General features: G+C 36.7%; 2 protein-coding genes across 2 annotated transcripts in view; both read left to right on the plus strand.

Moving 5' to 3' along the window:
* The first annotated feature begins 84 nt into the window (after nucleotides 1–84).
* On the plus strand, nucleotides 85–14488 carry LOC116246890 (uridine/cytidine kinase UKL1, chloroplastic-like). The gene is made up of 15 exons (XM_031618795.2): nucleotides 85–329; nucleotides 479–570; nucleotides 1215–1284; nucleotides 1609–1727; nucleotides 3059–3155; nucleotides 4370–4449; nucleotides 10313–10507; nucleotides 10597–10680; nucleotides 10931–10991; nucleotides 11217–11277; nucleotides 12318–12411; nucleotides 12491–12563; nucleotides 13675–13757; nucleotides 13892–14060; nucleotides 14158–14488. The coding sequence occupies exons 1-14, from the start codon at nucleotides 221–223 to the stop codon at nucleotides 14036–14038; spliced, it is 1365 nt and encodes a 454-aa protein (XP_031474655.1). The 5' UTR covers nucleotides 85–220; the 3' UTR covers nucleotides 14039–14060; nucleotides 14158–14488.
* Nucleotides 14489–16102: 1614 nt separating this feature from the next.
* The window catches only part of LOC116248809 (mannosyl-oligosaccharide glucosidase GCS1-like), a 52902-nt gene continuing 41994 nt past the window's right edge, over nucleotides 16103–27010 (plus strand). Inside the window, exons 1-5 of the mRNA XM_031621789.2 lie at nucleotides 16103–16558; nucleotides 16653–16726; nucleotides 17137–17278; nucleotides 20250–20359; nucleotides 25827–26001. Of these exons, the coding sequence (XP_031477649.1) occupies nucleotides 16271–16558; nucleotides 16653–16726; nucleotides 17137–17278; nucleotides 20250–20359; nucleotides 25827–26001 (789 nt within the window). The 5' untranslated portion in view covers nucleotides 16103–16270. The remainder of the gene's footprint in view (nucleotides 16559–16652; nucleotides 16727–17136; nucleotides 17279–20249; nucleotides 20360–25826; nucleotides 26002–27010) is intronic.

Here is a 27010-nt window from a genome sequence, read left to right on the forward strand (position 1 = left end):
TATCCCGCAGCCCAATACTGTTCGTCAAGTTGGCGCCATCGCTCGCTTTATCATTCCTTTTAACGGACGAAAAGCGTTCGGTATTTCGTTCCTTCCTGTTTCATCGTTTCCTTCTTGGCCTCCTTCCTTTGCCTGGTTGATTCAGTCCCCAGAGACGAGTGCGGGGGGGTCGCTCAACCCTAGCGTGGCAAGAGCGGCAACCGATCGGTGAAGTTCTTCGATGGAGTACGACGCCATGGAGGCTTCCTCGAGCGCCCACTTCTCCGGCTTCCGCCTCGACGGCCTCGTCTCCTCGTCCACCCCTTCCCGCAGGCAGCGCTTCCTCATCGGTAGATAATAGATTCTCTCTGTCTCTCCCTATCTCCCCCGACCCGCCTCGTCGAAGGATGACGATAACGCGAGATAGCGAGCGAGAGAGAGAGAGATGCATGCTCGTACGTAATCCTTTTGGCAACCAACTTGCTTGATTTATGTGCAGGAGTGTCTGGGGGCACGGCGTCGGGGAAGACGACGGTCTGCGATAAGATCATCCAGCAACTTCACGATCATCGCGTCGTTCTCATGAATCAGGTGATAAGCGTCATGGCTCTGTTACGGATGGAAAGAGCGTGGAATTCTTGTTTTCTATAGCATTATGGTTTTTAGTTGTTTTCTTCGGGCGAGGTGTATAAGAAAATTTTTGTTGCACATTTTAGTCGAATTTGCGAGATTGCGGAGGAGTCGTCCATACTCTTTGCTTTCTTGAGGAGTTATGGTGGTTCCTACATCGTCTGGACGTTTTCTTCGAGGAAGTATTAGTTCCTGTCGAAACATATTCTGTGGCTCAAGACTTTGTGAGATATGATTGTCAGTTGTGAACTTTGGGCCGTTGTAGTTTTCGGCCGGCAGTTAATCGATGGTTGGTCTTTCTTGAAAATGGCAGCGAAGGGTTGGACGTTTTTCTAAATTATGGCAGTGCATTACATTTGTCTTATTTTTCCAACATTGGGTTGCAATTTTTCCTTTTCTCTGAATGATAAGCATGTTCTCTAGTTTACAATTATGAAGTTATGCTTTCTTCTTGTTTCCCAGTCTTTCTTAGATAATAGTTAATACATGATATAACCTATGGACAACTTAGTTCTCGTCAAAAGTTTGAAATTTTCACGTAGAATTATGTACTCGAAAAAAGTATGAATGAGGAGATTTAACTTTCAACATGTCAAATTTGACAGGATTCTTTCTATCGTGGATTGACTGCTGAAGAATTGGAGCGTGCTCATGATTATAATTTCGATCATCCAGGTAATCTCAACCAGAAACCTTTGCTATTGTCTAGATGCTAATTCAATATTCAACACCAGGATAATGAATTTTATAATATTTTATTTTCATTCTGGACACATGCACTTCTGTTAGTTTCATCTGCTGATTGAAGACATGCATATGATATGATTCTCCTTTATAACATTTGTTATGTTTTATTTTTTCACTGGTGGAGCCATGCATGAAAGCTCTTATAGTATCCTCTTCCTTTGGCTTCATCTGCTAATTAAAAAATCGTAGCATCACCATATGGTTTTCCTTTTCATTTTCTGAATTGCCGTTAAAAGTACCATTTTTCTTTAGATGCCTTCGACACTGAGCAACTATTGGATTGCATGGCTAAGCTGAAAGATGGGCAGTCTGTTAATGTTCCCATATATGATTTTAAGACCCATCAAAGATGTTCTGATTCCTTTCGGAAGGTATGATGTAGTTTTCTCAATTCATACTTGGTGTGGTGATGGTTCTTGACATACATGGCATGTATTTACTAATATAAGTGACACTCTCCTCGAGAAAGCAATAGAAATGATGTGGTTCAGATGAACTGAAATGATCAATGTCTGTTTTGTCCCCATGACTTCTCCTTAATCTCGTAGCTTTCATTTCATGGCTCCAGTTTTGACACGTCACATGCACCTGGCTGTAATAGAGGCTGTTTAAATTTATCTCAAAGAAAATGTATTGGACATCGTACTGAACTTGGTCAACCCTCGAAAGGATATAGGCGAGATACTGATGGAAGTGGCTCCTGAAATGATTTATTTCCTTTCAATTCATAGAATGAGCTTTCTGAATGATTCACTATCCGCTTAAGAGAAAGAGTATTTGTCTTTGTTGTTATGTGCAGAGATAGCAGCAGGTGAATATGGTAGCCATAATTTTAACTGGCAAACTTATAGAACCAGCAATTGTCACATGCATTTCCATTGTACCATGCATAGCGGTATTTGTGAGAAATAATCTACATTTTAATATGACTAAGGTCCAAAAAAGAAAAAAAAAGGAAAAATCTGATACACTGAGGGAGGACCATAGAAGAGAAGAAGAAGAAGAAGAATGAATGAAACCAGAAAGTAGGGCTTAGTTGTGTCACTTCCATTGAGCTGTATATGACAAATATAGTCTCTCTGGGTCAAAGCTATCGCAACGAATACAGAACATGAAAAGTATGAGCTTCACTTCAACAATATCCAGCAACTAGTTATTGGGTCTTCATTTGTGCTTGTAATGCTTCCAATCAATTTGAGAGGAGATAGTGACCAGCCCCTACATGATACAGTTTCTGGGTGTCTAATAAGCTAACGGAAGGTGTCCATACTTTTCTCCACCTTTTGGTAAGATTAAGTGTAGTAGAGTGTAGGTGTCCATAAACATGAGGGTGTTGAACCATGTCCTGTAGGACACTGAACACTTTACATTTTGTCCTCTCAAGGTGGAAAGAATCAAAAGCAACCTGATAATTTGAACCACTCCACTCTGAGAGAAAATAATAGAATCTGTACTTCCAAAGGACTTTTGCCATTGACCTTTTGCAGATTTCTTCTATTAGGACTCTATAATCGTCTATGTTGTAGTTACTTAATTTTTACAGTTGAAACTTGAAAGTTACTGGTCTCTAAAATAGCATGCACTATCTTTTATTCTTCTCTTAATGAGCTTCACCATTGCATGATTTTTCCATGAATAATTAGTCTTTATTTTAGGTTTTTTTAATTTTATGTTGATCATAAATGTTAAGGATTAAATACAGGTTAATGCATCCGATGTGATTATCTTGGAGGGGATTCTGGTTTTCCATGATGAGCAGGTTCGTGATATGATGAACATGAAGATCTTTGTTGATACAGGTAATTATTCTGCATCTGTTAGATGTAAAGTCCTATAATTTCATCTTTCATATAACATGCTCTTCTCATGCCCATTCCGTTGTATATAAAACTTCCAAATTTTAGAACTCCACAGCAAGAAAGCATGCATTGTGTGCCAACAAATACTACTCATGCTCTGAGTCGTGGAACTTAAGGTATCTGCGATTCTGCTGAGTATTGCAGTCTGTGCTGTTTTATTTGCTAATTGGTGCTTTCTTTTTGCATTTGTGTCTTGGGTGGGTTTGAAGGTTTCAATTTAATTATGAACCTAAGCACGGAAAGTTGAAACTGATTCTTTAGGTGCATTCTTGTCAAGTAAACATGAAGCAAAGTTTTTGAAAGGCAACATAACACACTTTATGATTGGGTTAAAATGTTCATGTTCTCATTTTAATTCTTTGCATGTTTCAGAAAAGGTGTTTCATGAAGCTTATCTTTCAACACACGATTTTAAAATGCTTTTATTTGTGCTTCAGAAGCTAGTTGTGCGATTTTTGTGGGTCCAGTTGTCACAGTAGCTGAACTGTAGCATCATAGTAGCTTAGCCAGTTTGTTTAGTAGCAGTTTCAGTCAAAAATGGAGTTGGCCTATTCTTTCAGTTTTTTCTTTTCTAGTAAAGGTGTACCATTGCAGAAAGCCCATGGATGATAGGACTTGATATCTGCTTAAGGTGCTTGTTCCTTTTTCTGGAAAAGGTTCACAATGGTTCTTCTTTAGTTCATTTTCATTTTTATTGACATTCCTTCCATTAAGTTATACTGACATCTTAACTTCCTTTCCTTGAAATCTGTTCTCACTTTCTCTTAATGAAGGAAGAAAATGAACCTAGCAGCTTAACTTGCTTTCCAAAAGATTGTTTCTTTATCTGTAAGTAGTAGGGCTACTGATCTTGATGTTTAACTGTTTTTAATCCTATCTCTTCTTATTTTATAAAAGATTTAACTTTCCATTGGATGTTTCTTATGTTATGCATTGTTTTTTTCACCATAAGTACCTGTACAGCAGCTAAATTTTTGAATAGTTTGTCCCTTGGGTTAATGGATGTTTGGATGCTAGGAGGTTCTGTTCTTAGCGTTAACACTTTTGCATGAACTATGGAGTTCAAGTTTGAGCATGAGATCTGGGGATCTCTTATTCCTTAGGACCACTCTTATCCAATCACTTGTCTAAATTAGAATTTGTTTCTTTTCAAGATGATGATGTTAGACTTGCCAGGAGGATAAGACGTGATACTGTGGAGAGGGGTAGAGATATAAATTCTGTTCTTGAACAGGCAAGTCTCATTAGAATTATATTTTCCTCCTTTTTTGAAGATCATATGTTATTTGTCAAACCTGTGTCTAATTTTCTGATAATGCTTGTTGCACTTGGTGGCTGCAATCCTCTTTCTATGTTATAGCCAAACTTCAAAAAGGTAGATTTTTTTGAAAGATCATGTGGAAACTCAACATCAAACATTCAAGGTACTCAAGAAGAAATGCAAGCGTACACAAAACACCCATAAATATAATTTTTATTCGTTTGCCAGAACCCCAAGGGTCTTCCTACGGTCACAAGCTCATGAACAATTGTCCTTGTTTTATGGTTTTTCTGCTTCTCACTGCAGATCTTTCCGCACATCCTGATATCTGGTTCCTACCCTTTGCCAATTTTCCTTAAAATTTAAATTTATGTAACTCAAGGCAAAATTCCGAGGGCGTAAAATCTTATACAAGTAATGAGTGGGCATACCCCCTATATATAGAAGAAAGGGGAAAGAGAGATTACAAGACACTGAGAGGATTAGGCTTGTTGTTGCTATCCCAACAGCTAGAGATCTAGCCATCGAGTTAGCTAATGGCAAGCCCAAAAGAACTGTTTTGTCATTTAAGAAAGCATTTTAGTAAGTAAAATAAGAATAACTAAATAAGAAAAAGGAAAAAGTACATATATGAATGCATATGAACATATTCACAAATGAGCACATTATACATATGTGTGTGTGTATAACCCTCCTTAAACCTATGGTACCACAACCGGAAATTGCTAAATAGAAAACAGAGAAGAAGGTAGGATCATGGGGAAAAGGTCAGCTTATTGATACTCTGAGGTAATGTAAGGCATTTTAACAGTTTTCTTCAAAAAAACTTCATGAGAATAATGACAATTAATATGCTTTATTCATTCATGGAAAGGGTAATGTGATTGCTTCAATTTAATTCACACTTTCTTTTTTTTTGTAACACTACTTCAATGCACACTTGTAATGCACTGCCTTGTCTTCAAGTTGGCTTTTCATCTAAACAATCTCCATGCTTGTTCATGCCATGATTTGATGCCCTATTTCAATGGACAAGGGAGATACCTTTTCTTGTTTCTTATTTCTTCAAGATATCAATGAGCCATCAAAGAAAACATAAAATGATAAAATGCTATTGTAGAATGTTTTTTATTAGGATCTCTTCAATTTGCATCAGTACGAGCTGTGTGATCTAGGATGAAGATGATAAAAGAATAATCCTTTGAAAATAGTATTTTTAGGAGATCTAACAATCCTTAACAACAGAATTTGCATATGATTAGAAGTGAGAGCATGTTGAATTGACTTGCAACATAAGCAACATGTGCAATATCTTGACTTGTCATGGTACGATTAATTATTTGTAAGGTATTGGATATTAACAACAATTCTCGATCATCAATTTTCATCTTCCAGCCAAGTACCCGTGGAGTCTTCATAACTCTGCCATCACTAATATCTGATGCAACAGTGGTGACAAATTGAGTTCAAGAAAGAATGTAGCCTCTAGGAAAGTATGTTACCTCTATAACAGAAAAGGAAAGGGACTCGGAGCCAGATATTTCAAATTTATGTTTAAGTACGTGTTTGATTTGTCTGATCCTTTTGTCATCATTGCTCGTAATAACAGTGTATCTACATATAGAAGTAAAACAACAGTTTCAGTTAGTATTTTTTTAAAAGCAGTATCACTGTAAAAGACCTAAAATGAAAATTTTACATGTCATTACTGAATCTGGAAGCTAAGCTCCAGGAGATTTTTTAAACTTTGACATCATATGAAGCCCTTTTTTTATCAGAGAGCCTTCCTTTTATGTAAGCTCATTTCTAAAGCCTCCATGTAGACAACTTAATTCAGATGACCGTTAAAAAAATGTTTTCACGTCAATTTGATAAGGATGTCAATTTCTATTAAAAGCAATATCAATAAGGTTCTAAGTTCTAATTAGGATCGTACGAGCAACCAATGAAAATATCTCCTTGTAATCAGTCCCATATTCCTGAGCTATGTCACATAGGTACGGGTGCAGGTGCCGGTGCGGGTACGGGTACGAATCATTTTCCAAAAAACTTGGGTGCGGGGGTACGGCCGTACACACACACACACACACACACACATATATATATATATATATCAAAAAAATTACAAACAAAATAGCATATTCATAAATCATTAAATCATGATCCAAAATTTGTAGATATTAATTTCAGGACAAAAAATCTGTCCTTTGGGAGTTCCAAGGGGCGAAAAGGCGATGAATGAGAGGGGCAAGGGGGGAGAGGTGAGAGGATGAGAAGGGCAAGAGGGGTGAAAGGGGCAAGAAGGCAAGTTTCGAGAGGGGTGAGGGGGGTGAGGCAAGAGGGCAAAGGCATCGTGTGAGAGAGAGGGAAAAAAATGGTTTTTTAAAACGTGCAATGGACGATTTTGGACTCGGTCAACTTTGACCGAGTCTGAAAATGGTCGGATTCGACCTCGGGTACTTTGACCGTACCCGACACGGTCAACGCCGCACCCAGGCCGTACCCGACGCCGTACCCATACCCGTACCGGTGTTGTACAGGTACGGTACTGGTACTGCTCCTTTGGAGCAGTACCCGTGTTACATAGTTCCTGAGCATATGCTCTAGGGAAAAACAAACTTTATTTCTTTCTAGACTCCTGCCACTCTTTATTTGTGTTTTGAATTTCCACTTACATCCTATTGGTTCTTTCTTTTTTTGGGTTAAAGTTTTGTACTTCTCATATTCTAGTTTTTTCTGAGACATCCAGTTCAGTTTCCATGAGATCCACCCGTTTAGGTCGCCTCTTGGCTTCAACATAAGCTGTAGGGCCATGTAAGGAATCTATTGCCATGAGCCAATATCAAAAGAGAAAATGATTCCTAGGATATAAATCTTCTAGGTTGGTTATTCTTCTAGGTTTTCTCAAGGCTGTGTTTTCATTTCTCATTTTCTGTTTTGTAGAGGGGTCATCCCTCAACAGAAAGGGTCTAACTGCGTCTTAGAACTCATTATCAACAGTGTAATTGGTGTTATGAATGGTATTCTCATTTTTAAGATTATGGCACTGATATCCTTTCTGATTTTCCAAAATAACCAAGAAATGCACCTGGGATTACTTTATTTGAAGTTCGTCAGTCTCATCATTCAAAGAAAAGCACTTACCATCAAACACTCTTAAGACTATTAAATTAGGTTTGATACTAACAGGCTTTTGAATTGGAGAAATGTTTTGGATGGTTGATGAATGCATTCTATTAATCAAGCAAACAGTGGTAAGAGCGGCTTTCACCTAAAAATCCTTTGGAAAGTACTTGGAAATATACAAGGTTCTAGGGGTGCCAATAATACGATGTTGTCTGTTGACCAAAACTCATTTTGAGGAGTTTTTGGACAAGTTCTTTGCGGAGGAAATCCATTTTCTTCTAAATAACTCTTAGAATCATTTGAAAATCATTCTCCTATAGAATACTTCTCAATATGACTAAGTTGGTATTGAATTGGTTTTAAATCATTATAAAAAAAATCTTGAAGTAGTTAAATATTTCAACTTGAAGTAAATCCAAGTGTATCTAGTAATATCATCTATAAAGATAGCATGATTGATAATCCTCCGTTAGACATTAGAGGCAAGTCCCTGTACATTCGAATATGCCAACTCAAAAGGTTTAGAGGGTATAAAATTTTTGGATCCAAATGGCTTATCTTTTCCGTATGCAATCAGTACAAGTGAAATATTCTTTGTGAAAGTCCTTAGGAAAAGAGAATAAATACATCTTCTTCAAGGTTGAGTTCCCTTATTTTTTGCGCAAGAGATCAACGTCTAGTGTCTTAAATCTTAACTTATTTTAGTATGTCACAAAAAAAAAAACGTTTGATCTAAATACGAAAATTCCATGTACCTCATCCTTATAGTTTTTTCCAATCTGCTTATGGGACCAGTGGTCCTGCACCACAACACAAGAGAACACTGTCTCCGTGGTTAATAATCTGTGCCATTTGAACCTAAATTTTTCTATTTTTCTTTTGACTAACTTCAATATGAATGGTACAAATATCCAGAAAATACTGCAATTTTGAATTGAATAACGCTAGGAATATAGATCCACATTCACATGAGAATCATACAATAACAAGAAAAAATTGTAATTTTCCTTTAGGAAAATGGAGACGTATATATAATAAAGTTATTCCAAGTACATGCTCCTTGGAGAATGTAGTATCTGGGCGTGAAGATTTTGAAGCAACTGGTAAATGCACTAAGCCTATACAGGAGCTTGTATTGTGTTGGTCTATTCTACAATCTTAAGGTGACATAGTGGAAGTTATATATAATATTGAACTGAAGTGTCCTTTGGATTACAGAGCGCTACAGACAATTATTCATGTTAGAAAATAAGATATGTTAGGATATTATATCTAGGTTAGGATTTATTTTTCTGCTTTATTGTCTATGTATTTTATTCTTTTATTCTTTAATTTTTTTATTATTTTCCTTTAACCCAATGTTCTAGCCGTTGGGAGTTCCAACGGCTCTTTTAGGAGCCGTTGGAATCTCCAACGGCTAGAACAGCCTCCTCTACTCCTTCTCTTCACTCTCCCTTCTTGTATAAATTGTAGAGCTGCCCCTTGTACCAACTAAGCTGTGTTTTACAGCCTTCATATTGTTTATTGAATGAGTATTACTTTTCTTCACTTGGCCTTAGTGCCTTTTTGGTATTATATGTATTCTTTGTGACTGTTATAGTCACTTTTCACAATTCATTGGTTGAGTTTCTAATATGAAGCAACTGTGCTTGTAGCTAGTAGAAAACTAGTAAGTGCTTCCTTGCAGACAAAGTTACTGACAGAAAATGCAGCCAGTTGTCCTGATGCAGTAGGGAAGAGAACTTCTCCTCCGAGCCACAATCAACGGCTAAACTAAACGAAAGCAATTCCAAAACTGAAGGACAATAACTGTAACAAAAGGAGAACACAAAGAAAGGTTAGGGCTTCTCCATTAAACCAATCCTTGATTACAAATGAGCCTTAAACAACCAAGGTTTTAAAACCTAGTGACTTGGGACTCGATTTTGAGTGAATTGACTTGTGACTCACTGGGTCAACTCAGTCACTCGGCCTGATTTTGACAACTTTATTTCTTGCATAAAGTATATTTTCATATGTCTAAAGTGGTGCTTTTGATTAATTATAGGACTGATATCTTACACATAACATGTTAATAATGCATATGCATATATAAAATACAAGTATCATTTATAAATACAATTATACATGCAATGTGCATGCTTAAATCATATTTGTAATTTTGTAGATGACTCGGCCACCTTTGATTCATCCCAAACTTGGATGACTCAGACTGGTCATTCCATGAATTGGCTTGGTCATGACACTGTTTTTTTCCATTTTTTTAACTAGGTTGAGGGCAGTCAGCTGAGTTGACTCAGCTGGGTTCTCAAACATTGATATAGACTAAAAATGGATGCATGGATCTGGATCCAACTAAAACTCTAAAAGAAACCAACAAATAAAAACCAAATCTCTGAACTGGATCTCTTCTGTTTCCACTCCTACATCATGTCTTTATCATGGTCTTAGTGAAAATAGCTGCTCATTAACGTGCCTCAGTCAATTTTTACCTTAGCACCTGTACAAGAGGAAAAACAAGTTCTTGTACTGCTACATAAGCTTCTTTTTTCTCTCTTTTAGCATAAAAAAGTTCTACAATTTCCAAGTTATATAATGAGATAAAGCTTATCTTTTTTTTTTTTTTTTCAATTGTGTAACACAACTGCAATCATCTCTTTATTCCCATTTTGGCTGTTACATATCTGCCACAATTTTCAATATTTTGCAGTATGCAAAGTTTGTGAAGCCCGCTTTTGATGAGTTTATTCTGCCATCCAAAAAATATGCGGATGTAATCATACCTAAAGGAGGTGATAACCATGTGGCTATTGATCTAATTGTTCAACATATACACACAAAGCTTGGTCAGCATAACCTATGCAAGATCTATCCTAATGTTCATGTCGTTCAGTCCACATTTCAGGTATTGCTGAATTTTCATTCTCTTTTGGCTTGTCATGTTTAAGATCTTCGTAAGCAACATTTTCAGTGCATAGATACTTTCCTGTGCAGATAAGAGGAATGCACACTTTGATACGGGATCAAGAGATATCAAAGCATGATTTTGTATTTTACTCTGATCGGCTTATACGGCTGGTAATACTATATTTTTATGCTTTCCAATTTCAAGGTATAAGCCTGTGGACTTCAAAATTGCTCTTTGGTGGTCTTGATGTCATTTCATGAACATTGCCCTCACAAAAATGAAATTTCTGTAAAAGAGGGGTTTCTCTGTCCCTCCTGAATAGAAATGTGGAAGATTTTGCACATGTTTGCTTGAAGTCACTTCCTCTTTGATTGGACATCTTGATAGTGAGCATTTTATTGATACCATGAAAATTATCAGGTTGTAGAGCATGGTCTTGGGTATCTTCCATTTACAAAGAAACAGGTTCTCACTCCAACAGGTGTGTTTCTACACTTGTCAACAGGACATATATTTTGGTAATTGGTTACCTAATGTATATTTTATAACCTTTTATATATGTTTTTAACTGTTTGTCTCCCCATTTCTGTTTAAGTAGTTTCGTGTTTGAATTTCTAATTTCAACAATGAGGGAAGTTCATAAAGTAAAGTGGCATCTTGCATCCTAAAAGTCCGGATTTGAAAACGTCTGTCTTCTGCCTTGCAGGATCTGTGTATACTGGGGTTGAATTTTGCAAGAAATTGTGTGGAGTCTCCATTATTCGAAGGTTTTAACTTAAACATTTATTTAGGTTTCAATTGGTGGTGCTGTCTTATAATTTTTTTTTTCAAATATACTCTTCTTAGCTTGTTGACTTTATGTAGCCTGCTTCTGGAATTTGTATTCTGATATGTCTTCTAATTTTGTAAACTGATGGCAAACTATATAACCAGAATCAAGTGGATGTTGACATTGCAATTTTGTCTTCTCATAGAAAAGCACCTTTATTTTTCTCTTATTTTCTTTTTCTCTGTTTGAATACTCATCCAAGAAAGGGAAAAATTGAAAAAAATCCTGAAACCCAAAAGTGCTTTGCATCTGAATCTCATGGTTTAAAACCCAGTGACTTGGGACTCAACTCGTAGGGGTTTGACTTATGACTCTGTGAGTCAAACTTGGAAACTTGGTCGGGTCATGGGAATTTCATTTTCTATATAAATATATTTATGTATGTCTTTTATTAATATATATATATATATATATAGGAAGGTAAATTACTAATATGCTATGTATGATGTGTATAACAATGTGCATAAGGGCACCTGCATATAACATGCAACGTATTATATATTTACTAATAATAGTAATTGTATTTATTAATGTTACTAATATATGTATGTACTATTTCATATATATAAATTAGTGAAAATTTTATAAAATTGTACATGCATTGTGTTCTATGTATGTCAAATATATATAACTTTAAAAAGTCTGTGTAGTATGTGTAGTACTGTTGAGCATTATTATAGCTTGGATGGACTCAGACATAGTGACCTAACGGGGTCATCCCATGTCTAAGCCTAATCTTGTCAACGTCCTTGTTTTATTCACTTTTTTGAGCAGATGTAGGTGACCAAGCCGGCTGAGTAAGCTGAGTTGATTTAGAATATTTAAAGACTGGTCTAAAAATTTTTTCTGGTCAAATTCTTATTTCCACTTAATTTCCAACCCTGGCTAGTCTGTAGGCTTGCACACTTAACAATTTTCCCCCTATTCTGTGCAAGTTTATGATGACCTTTCCCTTACAGATTGTATCATCTGTTGCAGTGGTGAGAGCATGGAGAATGCATTGCGCGCTTGTTGCAAAGGAATTAAAATAGGGAAAATTCTGATACATCGTGATGGTGACAATGGGAAGCAGGTTGTTTTTTTTGTTCCTTTGCCTTCCAACAGAGCCTTGCAGTTTTCTTCTCACTTTTTTTGGTCTCTCATGAAACTAGCTCATTTATGAGAAGCTTCCCAAAGACATTTCTGAACGTCGAGTCCTGCTGCTTGATCCAGTTCTCGGTACAGGTGACATTCATTTTTTCTTTTCTCTTTGTTGTCCAACAATAAATCATGTTGTTGTCCAAAAATTGGTTGACCTTTTCTGTTCTCAAAATGTACTTTTAGATTCTTGGTGGGAAAGGACCTAGATTTCAGCAAGACTCAATCCCATGAGAATTTAGTGTTCCTGGTATGAGCTGTACTTTTTCTGACAAATACCAAACAGGGGCCTCAGATTAAGTCTGCTATCTGGAAAGCAATAGACTTCATGGTTATCTTTTGCCTGAGATAAGGGATTATACTAAAGATAGGCCCCATTTTTCTGTTGTTGGCAAAAATGTGGTCCGTATCAGGATTAGGCCTATGATGTTAAAAGTTGGATGGAAGTTTCCTTTGTAAGAGTTGTAACTGGAGCTCTTTCTTTTTTGCAAATTGAACATTTCAAATTTCGTATATGTCACATAGAATGCCTAAAGTATGTTTCTGCTAGTTAATGAGCAAGTTGGACGCAGTTGTTATTCGTGGCTTGCCAAGCCTATTTGATGAATTTAATGGAGTTGTTACTGGTCAACCCCCAAGCTGCTTCTGATTTAATAGCTCTACCTAGGGACGTAGCTGTAATCCGTACTGGGCCGAGAAGAACCCCCTAAGAGGCTGGCCACCTCTGCATAATGGTAAGGCGCACTTATTCGCTGCATCGCCTCTTGAGAAAAATGCACACAAGGGTGCTCATCATCATTCTGGATTTCCGCCTCAGGTATCCCCTACATCATCGGTTCATCTAGACCATCAACTATTTGGGCCCGCGATGGTCCAGCTCCTGCGCCTGAGGGGCCCCAATTTCACTGCTCTGCCTCCATTCTTTTTTTTTTTAGAACCACGTTTGATGGGAAAAAAAAGGAATGGAAAAGAGATGTTTAGGACTTAGAATTTTATGTGCTTTCTAGGTATCTTTGACTTCTTTGATTCATTTACTGACCTGGATGCTTTCAAGTTTCAATTTTAATGCAGTTTCACGTTTCCGATGTATTTTCTGAAAATGTTTGCTTCATTATTGCATAGGAGAGATGGCTTACATTGCAGTTCTTTAGAATTTAGAATGGATGTAAACTAAAGTGCTTTTCATTGTGCAAATAAGGAAATTCTGCAAATCAGGCTATCGAACTTCTCATACAGAAAGGTGTCCGAGAACACCACATAATTTTTCTTAATCTGATCTCAGTAAGCTTTCTGAAGCTATCCCATTTATTATTGCCTTTTTTCCATTGGCTGTATATGCTATCTGATTTAGGAATCTGCCTTGTGTCTATTTCTTGTTGCTTGATAGTTCATTGATACATTTTGCTACACTTCAGGCTCCTGAAGGGATCCATACAGTTTGCAAACGATTTCCATCTTTAAAAATTGTTACCTCTGAAATTGATGCGACACTAAATGAAGATTACCGTGTTATTCCTGGGTTGGGTGAATTTGGAGACCGGTATTTTGGCACAGATAATTAGTAATTCATGTGATTTGGCATTGGTAACTCCTCTGTTCTTCAGAATGTTGCATTTCTAATTTTTCATGCTCGTTTTCATCGAAGACTTACTTCTTAATCCAACTTTTGTTCTTGTTTCAGATTTTGAGAATAAACTTAGATTCTATCCCCATGATGTTCTGTTCCATCCTTGTCCAGATACATGGAAGTCCGGCTTCAGGCAAGTGTTGAAGGAGCAGGTCACTCAGTAAGATTGAAATGTGATTCTTGATTGTGTTGAACTGAGGAAATCAATAATGGTTGTTGTCCGTCAATTACCCTGGTCAAACATGAAAAAATGATTGCAGAAAAATTAGATTTCAAGATATTAAGATATTCATATTTTGTCAGAGTTACATAACTAATGTAGATCATGTCCATAAGGTTTGATGAAAAATTTTTACATGACCATGCCAATAAGAACTCAAATAAGGCATTTAGTAAATCACTGCGTCATGTGCTTCTTATCAAAAGCCTTCAAAAGGTTTAAATATCTCTTCGTGAATGGATAAATTTTATGTGCCATGAACCATGTTTCGAGTATACCATCTCATACGGTTAGACGACGGACACCTCCATGAGGCACTTCTCTCTTACCATGCATCCAAAAACATCTCCCAAAGGAAAAGTTTATGCTGACAGATTGCTTTTTAGGGGATTTTATGAACAATATACATCTTCTAATGGCATGTTTGATTCACGTTACTAAAATACTAAAGCATGGCATTCTAGGAACGGCATTGCACACCATAGACAACGTAAGTTCTGTATTTGAGTGCAGCAATGGTCACCCCAGTTTATAATGGGGACACAGGGTGTGTTCTTTTTTTTTTTGGATGGAACATTGAACCAATTGATCTTCAAATGAGGCATCCCACCTGCAACATTGAGTCCATGTCCAGTGTTTGTTCAAGGCATGGCTCCAATGTTCCGGGCAGAATGCAGATTGCAACTTGAAACATTTGAAGAGGTTGCGATGTACGTAAGCTTCATGACCTAGATCTTACTAGGGTTTTGGCTGAAGTCCAGCTTGTTAAGAAGTGGAAGGGAAAGGAAGGATTGGATTTTGGTCCCGGTTAAAATCCATTGCTTCAGAATATTGAATTTGGATCTGGTCTGACTGAAATTTGAACTCTTCGTCAACACATCCGGCAAAATCTGATTCCTTTTAAACTCATTTAGTTTTCTTATAGGTGAGGTTAGACATGTACAACGAGTTAAGCCAACTTGGACTTTACTCAAACTTGCTTGTGTAAATTCAGATCGAGCTGAATCCACTTAATAAATGACTCTTTCAAGCTTGAGTTAAAACTAGAGTTATAAATGAGTGGAGTTTGAGTTACATGAGCTCAACTTGGTTTGTGCTTTTCATGTTTCTTAATCTTTGGGGGCATATTGGTAATTTTTGATAAATTTCAACATTTTTTATAGTTTTCGTTTTCATTTAAAGAAAAAAATATATGAATAAAGTAACACAAGCTTCGATTACCAAGTAAGCTTGGACTCAGTTTACCGAGTTGAGCTTGACCTCCCTTATAAATCTCCTCATAAAGCTCGACTCGAGTTCGAGCGGAGCAATATGTGATGCAAGCAGAGCTTGAGCTCGAATTGCTGAGGTTGTGCTCAGTTGGTTAATTATACATTTCTACAAATTTGTCAAGAGGCAACTGAACTTGGATCCTTCAATTGAATTTGAGCCATCATTAAAAATTGTTCCGTATAAAGATCATGAGAGGCTGTACCAAAAATAAAGTAGTAAGAGTTTAGATTTGTAGTGGGGGCTGTTCCTTTTTCAAAATCATATACTGTTCTGGATTTATATTCGGTTCATGTACCAATCCCAGTCAGTCATGGATTCTACCTTCCGGTTTATGGAAAGGGCTTCCATATAAATCCGACGGTTTGGACCCATTTACTTTGCCATCTAAAACTAGGCCCTGACCACATTGGGCAGGAGTCGGCCGAATCGATACATCCGCTTGAAATCGAATCGTCATTGAGGCGGGAACTCTCAGCGAATTGATGCTAACTAACGCGATTGTTAAACTTCGCGGGGAGTCCGGTCGTTAATCCCTGGCTCTTGAAAACCCGCCGGGAGACCCTGGAAATTTGACCGAGGGAAACCGCGGGCTCCCCGTGGAGCAGGAGGGTTTAAGAGGCCAAGGGAAGTTAGATCGGAAGTTGTTGCGCTGAGAAACCCTGGTCTCTGTCGTAGATGGGCGGGGGAAGCCGAACGTCGGCGAGGAGCAGGGGTAGGGTGCCAGACCTATCTTCGAGGCACAGCGATGGCGATCCGAGGCCGCGAAAAGGCGGGAGAGCGAGGAGAAGTCCTGGATTGCTGAATCTCTTGGAGTTTAACCTGAAAATTGTCCTTGGGTTCGGCATTGTTGCGTTCTCATTGATTGGGCTTGTGATTTATCGGCAATTGAGGGCTGATGAATCCGTTCAGGTTCCTCGTTGTGTTACTCCGTTGCCCGCTCCAAAGATGACGGAACTGCCACAGGTGAAGAGATCGGCTTGGTGCTGCTTTCTTATTTCTGCTCGTTTATTTAATGGAATTCTTTGTCAGTTTAGCGGAGGTGTTTATTAATTTACAGTTTCAAGGCGATCACCGTGAGAGTTTGTACTGGGGAACCTACCGCCCACACGTTTATTTGGGAATACGGGCGAGGTAAATGTTTCGTTTCAATCTGATATTAAGCTCATTAGTTGGGCTGAAATTTGGCACCCAAAGTATTCATTGCTGCCTTTCTTTCTCTCTTGATTTTGCTTGTGCTGTTTATGAAGTGGAACTTACTAAAATTGATAAGGTTGGATTTCTTCTTTGTGTTTTTAACTTATTGTGGGCGGTTCTTGTTTTATACTGCCGAATGTGCCTCCTTTTTGTAGCCCCTAGTCGTATAAAAAGAAGTTAATGATTGCGCATTCCTGGTGCCCAGTGAATTTTCAAGATCAGACCTTTCCTGGTATCTTTGATTCACATATGCAAATGCTCTTTCGGACATTTTGGGAATTTGAGGGTAAATCGTCATATAATTTTCATTGTTCTCGATTTTGAGTAATGGAAAATACAATTTGCAGGACACCGAGGTCTTTGATTGCTGGGCTTATGTGGATTGGGGTCAAGGATGGACGATATCATTTGCGCCATATTTGCCAGGATTCTGATGATCTTAGTACATATGGATGGACCAAGCATAATGGCCGTGATTATGGGCATCAAGTATGTACGCCTCTTGCTCTTGTATATTTTTTTTGAAGGCCTATGTGACTGGTTGACAACGACTTGATCGTGTGACTGCATGTTTATTCTCCATACATGTAAATTCTGAGGGTTATTTTTTGGTTGTTATATCGATCCTTTGTTCATTCACTTGACATTACCTTCCATTCCAATTCACTTTTGTATATTTTGCAGCCATTTTCTTGTCATTTCGAGGGCTTGCTCTAATCTCGTGAGGTGGTTGGTGATGTTGTCATAATTTGTTTTCAATGCAAGACTGGTTTAAATAGGAAAAAATCTGATGCAGAACTGCAAACAAATTTAAATGTCCATGCCAAATATTTGATACTATTTTTATAAACGGTAGAAATTTACAACTGCCACTTGTCTTAATTTGCTTATTCTTTATGTGTCATCTTGTAAAGAAGTGGACAATTGATAGCTCATATTTATCATGTCCTCTAGTGTACTGTAGTCTTGTATGTAAGATAGTATATTATACGATACTTTACATTATGTAGCACAACAATGAAGAAAAACCATATGATACACCCTTGAAAACAAGTTTTAGGGGCATAAGTATACCATATCGGATGTAATTTATGCCTTTATAGTATATCCCTCATATCATATGCTACTGTAATAGGATATAGGGCATAAGTTTTGCTACACAAACATAATAAAATGTGATTTTGGATTTAAACATAAATTTCTAAGGATTGAATATTAAGTCCGACATGAAAGGCATTCTCACACATTTAAAGTGAAAAAATAAAATTTAGGGGTTGATTTCATGCAAAAATAAAAATTCAAATTCAAATTCAAATTTTGTGAAAATAAGTTGCTTAAAGACTCCAAGGAGTAAGTTATAGCTAATGAAAACTTTTTTATTTTTATACCAATCTAAGTATTGGGAGTAATTTAAGTGGTGAATTTTAATTGTTTCTAACAAAAGTGTGCATGTTGTGGGTAACATCTATAGTCATTTCTATTCATGTTTTCCTTAAAGAGTAGTTCCTTTTTTGAGTGTTCTGAAGTGCATATTGTAACCTGTATTTGTGGGGCCAATGGATGCACCATATCATATTGTGTTGTAATCATAGTCATAAATAGCGTTTTCGCATTTTGAACGGCACAGTTTTTCTCACTTATAATATTGTGAACTTGAAAAAAGGGGTTAAAGTATGGGAAAATATGGTAAATTTTGAAAAAGATTAGAAAAAAATAAAGTAAATGAGAAACTAATAAGACAACATCAAATAAGTCAACATCAAAATATAAGTAGAATAAGCAACAAATAAAAACTAGACAATGGAAACAAGGAGTTTGGCATTAAAAAACGTGAAAAAAACCTAAAATAAAAGGGTCGTTTTTGGCATTTTTTTTCAAAAAAACTGTGTTTTTTTTCTGTTTTATTCTGCTGACTTACTTTTTGTGTTTTTAATGCATTTTTTCCAAAGAAACAGGTTTTTTGAAAAATTGAGATAAAAATCTGGGAAAATAAAAAAATATGGTTTCTATAAAGACATGTCATGCATAAATATAGGTTTATATCAATTTAACATAATGTAATTGTAATGTCATATGTAATTCATAAGCCATAACACATCAAATAATAAGTTTAAAGTGTTTTACATCACAAGATGAAATTGTTCAATGCAAATAACAATTGCGAATCTCATAATTCATCATTATCATTGTGATCTTCATTTGCTTCATGTTCAAATTCCACATCACTGATGGCTTATAGAAACTCTCCTTAATTAGCATCCTCTGCTCCTTCAAAATTCTACTGCTCGAGAACTTCCTTCTCGAACATTGCAGTTGGTTCTTCATCAACCCATGAAACCAACATATCAAAGTACGCCGAGTGGATAGGATCAAATTGAGTTGTATGCTCTCTTGCTGATATTTTTCCTAATTGCTTAAAATAAATAAGAGAAAATTTGTTGAGATATATTATAAAAAAAAGTGCATGTAACTAACAAAACAAGGCTATCCTAGCTTATTATGCTTATCTCTACCAGTCTACCTCATGTTATATGAAATATAAACAAAGTCATTCAACCTTTTATGTTGTAACCTATGTTGTAACCTATGTCACATAGGTACGGGTACGGGTACGATGTTTTTGCTAATATTGGTACGGCGGTACAACGATAATATATATATTTAATTCAAAAAAAAATAAAAAAAAATATGATGACATCATTAAGACAATGTTCCTTTCATAGTTCCTACATATAATCTCATAAAACATAAATAGAGATCATTCTTTCGGTTATTCTTCCTCTTCCATGTCCACCTCCGCAACCTCCTCATCCTCCTTTGCCTCTTGCAATGTACATTTAAACAAACAAGCAACATAAATATACTAAAAAAACATATATAAATTTCAGACTTTAAGAGTTTAAATTGAAGGGCCAAAGGCAGAACTGAGATGAGCAGGGCATAGCAATTAGGTTATTAACAACATATAACAGCATTAGCAACAAGCTTAAGCTGCTAAAAAGGGGAAAACTACATACGATGGAGTCCCCGACGATGCTGAAAGCCGCCAGTGATGCTGAAGAAAGCCACTGGCAACAATGGCATATGCCAAATATGAAAGGGCAGAAACCCTAAAAGAGTCAAATGAAAAAAAAAAAGTGAAATACTGTGTGTATGGCACGTTACATGTGATATGGGTGTCGTACGCCCTTCATCTAAAAACAAGAGTGGATCCCAACATTTTTTCCAAACTTTATGAACATAAAGTAAGATATGCCTCCATATCATGCAATACATAAAACACTGCTTTTCCTAATATTTTCTTATTATTTTTATTTTTTATGTTTTTTTGTGACTTTTAATATTAAAAAAATTAAATTTTCATTTTTTTATTGTTATTACATTATGCATATAGCTTTGGACCCAACTGGTGTGGTTAGGTTAACATTTTGCGATATTGATTTTAAGTATTTGACCACAGGTGTTGGTTGACCAAGATCTTATTATTGCTACCAGCTTTGTGAAAGCCCATGCGAGTGGAAGTGGCTATGGAGGAGATTGGGCAGTTCGAGTTGAGGCACAGTATAATGGGTAATATATTAATCTTTCTCATCAATGATGCTATCTTTGTCAGCTTGACTCATTTACAAGTTTTCCTTCTGCAAGTGACTAAGTTGATTGAGGGTCTCTAGAAGCCAAGTTTTCCTTTTCAGTATTTCTTGTTAAATCCAACAAACCCAAACATAGAAAACAAGAAGATCCAATGTTATTTCAATCTGCACGAGAGTACATCAGGAGCAATAGCACTCTTCACGTCATTCTCTTCTTGTGTAAAAGAGAAAGTTACAGCAATAGGGAACAAAACCTAATTAATACTTTACTAAAGATAGTAAAATACAAGACTACCCTTAGTTAATAGATGAGTGATCTCACTTACAAGGGGTAAAACTGTAGACTTTGACTGATATGAGCAGAATTAGACTTCCCCTCAAATTTGGCACAATTAAGAGAGATCATACCAAGTTTGCCAACAAATTTCTAAACTTAGATGGTGACAGGCTCTTTGTAAACATATCAGCAACTTGGTCTTCAGTCCTTATATGTTCTATAAATATTAATCATTCTTCATATGCTTTCCTTGTAAAATGGCAATCAATCTCAATATATTTAGTTCTTTCATGAAACTCTGGATTTTTGGCAATATGAATAGCACTCATGTTGTCACACATCAACATAGTCTTATTAACAACCGGAACCCCAATCTCATTTAGCAGCCACCTTATCCAGATTATCTCAACTGTAGTTTGGGTCATAGCCCTATATTCGGCTTCAGCTGTAGGTAAAGCCACTTTGTGTTGTTTTTTTTTTCCTCTTCTCGGAGATCATAGAATTGCCAAGGAAAATACAAAATCCTGTGGTGGATATTCTGTCATGAACTGATCCACCAAAATCAACATCACAATAGGCCACAAGGTCTTCAGAATTAGATGATGAAAAGAACATGCCATAGTCCATCGTATCTCTTATATATCTAATAATCCCCAAGACAACATCTAAATGTGTTGATCTAGGTGCATTCATAAACTGACTAACCACATGAGCTGCATATGTTCTGTCAGACCTAGAAATAGTGAGATAAATCAGAATGCCAATAAGTTGCCTATAAACAGTTGAGCCTTTCAATTCTTTCCCTTCACAAGGCTTTAGTTTCACATTTGCCTCCATCGGTGAAACTATTTTCTTCTTTTCATCATATAGTCTAGCCTTAGTCACCTCAGCTGCATACTTATGTTGGGACAAAAACAAGCCCCTTGTTGAGTAGGCAACCTCAAGACCCAAGAAGTACTTTAGAAATCCCAGATCCTTCATTTTAAACATTTGTGCTAATTTCTTCTTTGTTTCATCAATAAGTTCGAAATCATCGCCTGTAATAATCATATCATCCACATACAAAAGTAACAAACATTTTCCTTTTTTTTGTGGAAGATACAAACAAAGCTGGTTCATGAAAACTTTGACTAAATCCAATTTCTTTAATTGCTGAATTGAACTTTTCAAACCAAACTCTTGGGGCTTGTTTCAGCCCATATAGAGCTCTTTTCAATTTAGACACTCTTCCTTCTAAATCTGAAACACCTTGAGGAAGCTGCATGTAGATTTCTTCATCTAAATCTCCATTGAAAAATGCATTCTTTACATCAAGCTGCTATAGATTCCATTGTTTGGTTGAAACAACTACAAAAAAAGTTTCAATAGTGGTCATATGAGCAACTGGAGCAAATGTTTCTGAATAATCTATTCCAAATTGATTGTAGCCTTTTGCAACTAATCTTGCCTTGTAATGTTCAGTTGATCCATCTGCCTTTGTCTTAATTTTAGATACCCACTTACAACCCACAACATTCTTCCCTGGAGGAAGTTTCACCAAGTCCCAAGCTTTCATTTCTTCTAGAGCATTCAGGTCCTCAAACATAGCAAGTCGCCATTCCTCCTTAGATGTTGCTTCCTCATGAGACTTGGGCTCATCATAAGAATGAATCAAGGCAAGGAAAGTACGATGTTTGGGAGAAAAAGAATTATAAGAAACAAAACGAGAGGGAAGAGTTGAGACTCTTGAACTATGATGTACCTAAGAAGGAGAAGGAGCCATGTGGGAAGAGGATGAGGAGGAATTCTCTCCATGAATCGGAGGGTCAGGATCAATAGAAGGCATCAGATTAAAATTGGCCTCATTTGGTCCTTCTTCAAATGGCTCAGACTGCTCAAGAAAAGGCACATGAATAATGTCTTTTTTTCTTCGTTGATAGACTTGGCTGATGTCATTTTCTTTTTCAAGATCATCATGAGAGCTTCTTCTTCTACTTTTTGACTGTATTTCTTCCTTTTCAATCTTATACTATGAGGGATATGTCATTAGAAAGGATAGATCTACATCACAATTCTTTGTCTTTTCACTTTCTTGTATAAACTATGGCTCATACTCGTGAAATATTACATGCTTTGAAACCCACATTTTTCTTCCAATTGGATCATAACATTTGTAACCTTTCTTATTTTCTGAGAAACAACACTTTGCAAGTTTGCAGCTCTAGGTGAATGCTTGTCTCTTAATTGCTTTGGTATAAGTACAAAGCAAATATCCTCCAAAAACTTTCATCATGTTGTAATTTGGTTTATGTCCATACAATTTCTCATAAGGAGGCATTCCACCTAAGACTTCTGATGGCATACGATTTATTGGATATACCGCCATACAAACTGCATCAACCCAATAGACCTTCGAACATTCGTAGCAAAAAGAAGAGATTTAGTAGTCCCAAATATGTGTCTATTTTTCCTTTCAGCCACTTCATTTTGTTCAGGTGTATAGGAACAAGATTTTTTGGTGCAACATACCTTTTTTTTGCAAATTATTTCAAACACCTGACTAATGTATTCTCCTCCTGAATCTGAACATAAGATTTTGATTTTAGCTGAAAGCTGAGTTTCAATCATAGCACAGTACCTTTCTAATATATCATAAAGTTCGTTTCTATTTCTCATAAAGAATATCCAAGTAAACCTAGTAAAGGTCACAAAATAAGCTGACCCCCCATTTGACAAATTGGGAGATGGCCCCCAAGTGTCTGAATGTATCAAGTCAAATGGTTTTACTGATTCAATTTCTCTCGGACAAGAAGGTAAGGCATAAGTCTTTGCAAGTCTACAACTTTGACAAATTTTCACATCGTCAGATATCACGATCTTGGAATCATCAAAAAGTTTCAAAATAAGTTTCCGTTTAGATTTGACACATGTCCTAATCATTGATGCCATAACATTGATTCATCTCTTACTGATGCATATACCCCATTCTTGTCTCTCCTTAAAGAACTCATGTCTAGCCAATCAAGATAGTATAACTGTATAAGTCACATCTTCTATGGCCAATTCCAATCTTCTTCCTAGGTCCTGCACATCACAATCCACCGGAGAAAAAGTGACAGTACAATTTTGCTTAGGAACTTGACCAACAGAAATTAGGTTCACAGTAAGAGAGGGAACATGATACACATCATCAACATGTAGGTTTCTCTCAGGATAAGAATTGGGAGTGATTGAACCTGATTTGATTATAGACATGGAAGAACCATTCACAGTCTTTAAAAAACCCAGAACAAGGATGACAATTAGTTAGAATGGCCTCATTTGATGTCATGTGACATGAGGCACCAGAATCTAAAAGCCAAGTCGGAGTTGCACAGGGTATACCTGCAAATGCATTACTGGAAGAAGATATAGAGGAAGTGGGAACGACAAACTCACTAGGTGCAAGAAGTTGCTGAATGCTTTCTAGAATGTTAGCATGAGACTGTGGTCTTTATCTCCTGCAAAAGAATCTTCCTTTGGTTGTACTCTAGATGTCAACACTCCGTCATTTTCATTTTTATCTCCAAGTGAATCAGCATCATATACTCCTTTCTTCTTTAATATAGGACAATTAGATTTCATATGTCCTAGTTCCTTACAGTAATGGCATTGTATATTATTCATATCTCTTTTCTTCTCAAACATTCTATCATTATTTCCATTTCCACCAAAAGACTTAGTCACATCTAACGCCTGCAACACTTTTACCTTATCCATATTTTACAGTCCATCAAACAAAATATTCCCAGCTACAATGAATAATAACTGATAGCTGGGAAAACAAACTGATAACAATGCCAAGAACTGACTACAATCAACCAGCCTTCCAACACAATAGATACTCAAGCCAGACTTATTAACGCCAAAACAGTAGGCAGCAACAGCACAGTCATGAGGAAATAAATACTTGATAATATTCATCTGCACAACACTTTCCAAAGCTGTCCCAGAACAAAATTTAATTCAATCCTTCAAAACTGCTGCAAACAAGACTCTCTCCTCTCCAACGATCAAGTCTTCATTAACTTTAAAGCTGCTTGTATGGTAGCAGTAACCACATGCGTATCAATCACAGCTAAATAGTGGATATTGGTAGTAATTTATTCAAGACTTTTGCAGTGTACCAGGCAAACAAATAAGCATCATACGATGGATGAAACTAACCTTCAGAGCAGCTGATGCAACCCAGCCTCACAATCAAAAGACAAAAAAACTGCTACTGCCTCACGTCAGCTAACAATAAGATCATCGATTGTGCGTTTTGGTGTTTGTTCCTTTCATGTACCTTTATGTTCATGTGTTTGTAATATATTCTTACTATTGTCTCAAAAATAGAACTGCTACTGCCTCACGTCAGCTAGCAAGGTTCAGAAACCAGCGACCCAAGACATAAAAATGGGCACAATACATCAGCCAACATCAACCCATACACATACCTTCAGCACACAATATTCCTGTGTCAAGCAGCAGGGCAGCTTCCACCGGAGGAATACGAACAGTCATTTCACCAAAACGCACAGCAAAGGCTAATCTAAACAAAACTGCATCTTCTAGCTCTAATACCATGTTAAATTCAACAAAGCCAAACATAGAAAACATGAAGATTCAATGCTATTTCAATTGCATGAGAGTACATCAGCAGCAGCAACACTCTTCACGTCATTCTCTTCTTGTGTAAAAGAGAAAGTTACAGCAATAGGGAACAAAACCCTAATTAATACTCTACTAAAGACAGTAAAATGCAAGACTACCCTTAGTTAATAAAAGACTGACCTCACTTACAAGGGGTAAAACTGTAGACTAAGTTAAAACATATTGCAATAAGGAGGACATAAATAGACTTTGACTGATATGAGCAGGATTAGACCTATTAACTTTAACATTTCTCACTGGACCAACTGAATGTTGAACTAAATTGTTGATGCTTGGTCATCAGTTTATTCAATGAAATAATAATATATCCATCTTGAAAGGATACATGATTAAATGTGGAGATAAAGAAAAACTAAACATGATCTCAAGGATTGAAAGAGCTAAGCACGGTTTACTTTTACACCTGGAATAAAGTGATAATAAAAAAAGAATGCGGAATCATTTATCTCTTCTGATTCCTTTTACTAGCTAAGTTTTTGTAATGGTCCCTCTGCAGGTCTTCCTTAACGGAGATGCCATTTGAAAATTTTCATCTTTTCTTCTATCTGGCCGATGAGGAAGAACATGCTGTGAACATAGACAAACTGCTCACAGGTTATTCCAGGGCTGCTCGTTTGTCATCTGGTTCACGTGAAGATGTTGGAATGTGGGAGCTACATATAAATCCACATGTAGGCTTCCTAATCTACCAGTCTAAAAAATTGATCTTTAACTGTATAAAAGATTATATTTTCTATATCTCATTTTTGATTTGTTAGTATTCTTTATATTGGTGCATGAATGACTGAATTTCTCTCTATGACATCTGTCGTTATTGTGCATGTGTATGTCTGTATATTCCTGCATGTGGTTTTATTTGTTATTTCTTTTGGCAAGTCTTGTAGCCAAGTTGCCTTGCAATGCATCTGCGATTTAAAGTGACATCCTTTTGTCTTTATTTTCAACAAAGAGAAGCATTCTAGGATGCAAGTGACCTAAGGGGCTTGCCTCCTATAGAAACACCAATATCTGGTTGACCAGTCCCCTTCCTTACCTTTTTTTTTTTTTACTTGTTCATTTTATCGACGAGGAGCCTTCTCGGGGATGAGAATCATTTGATGGGCCAGCCTCACCTTGATTTAAACACCAGGACTAGTTCACTAGCCCCCCACCAGTCTTACTTGCACAACCATGAGAAGGCATGGCCCACACTTTTCTTGACTTCAACTTGAAATTGAGATTAATGGGTCAAGGACTGATATGTAGAACCTATGTCTTTATGAGAATGCATATGATTGAAATTGATTAATAAGTACTATCGCGAATGGCTTGTGTCATCATTATTTTTTACCGGAAGCTGGAAATAGAGAAGCCTCCCTCTTCTTGGTGAGATCCCAGATGTTGCACTTCAATGTAAGCCTCACCCTCATTCTCTTCTCTTAAGGTTAAGTTGATCCCATGCTTTAACAGTCATTCTATATGAGGATGGTAATGCTCTTGCTTGCATCTTCTTAAATTCTTCTGAAAATGATGTGAGTGGGCATATTGGAGTTTTTGGTCTGAGCAGTTCTGTGCACTAGAATGCTTCAAAGCAGATAAGGATCTTATACTATGTCACATGGAAACACTTAACAGGGTAGTAGGGCAGCCGCATTATGTGAATGGTATATGCGAGGATGCGTTAAAGTGAAATATAGCTGT

This window comes from Nymphaea colorata, chromosome 2, assembly GCF_008831285.2.
Source record: "Nymphaea colorata isolate Beijing-Zhang1983 chromosome 2, ASM883128v2, whole genome shotgun sequence".
Lineage (NCBI taxonomy): Eukaryota > Viridiplantae > Streptophyta > Magnoliopsida > Nymphaeales > Nymphaeaceae > Nymphaea > Nymphaea colorata.

Excerpts from the sequence above, each read along its gene's own strand:
- LOC116246890 (XM_031618795.2), top strand. The coding sequence starts at position 221 with ATGGAGTACGACGCCATGGAGGCTTCCTCGAGCGCCCACTTCTCCGGC. Across the intron at positions 1,728-3,058 it reads GTTCTGATTCCTTTCGGAAG|GTTAATGCATCCGATGTGAT; the intron begins GTATGATGTAGT and ends GATTAAATACAG. Across the intron at positions 10,508-10,596 it reads TCGTTCAGTCCACATTTCAG|ATAAGAGGAATGCACACTTT; the intron begins GTATTGCTGAAT and ends TTTCCTGTGCAG.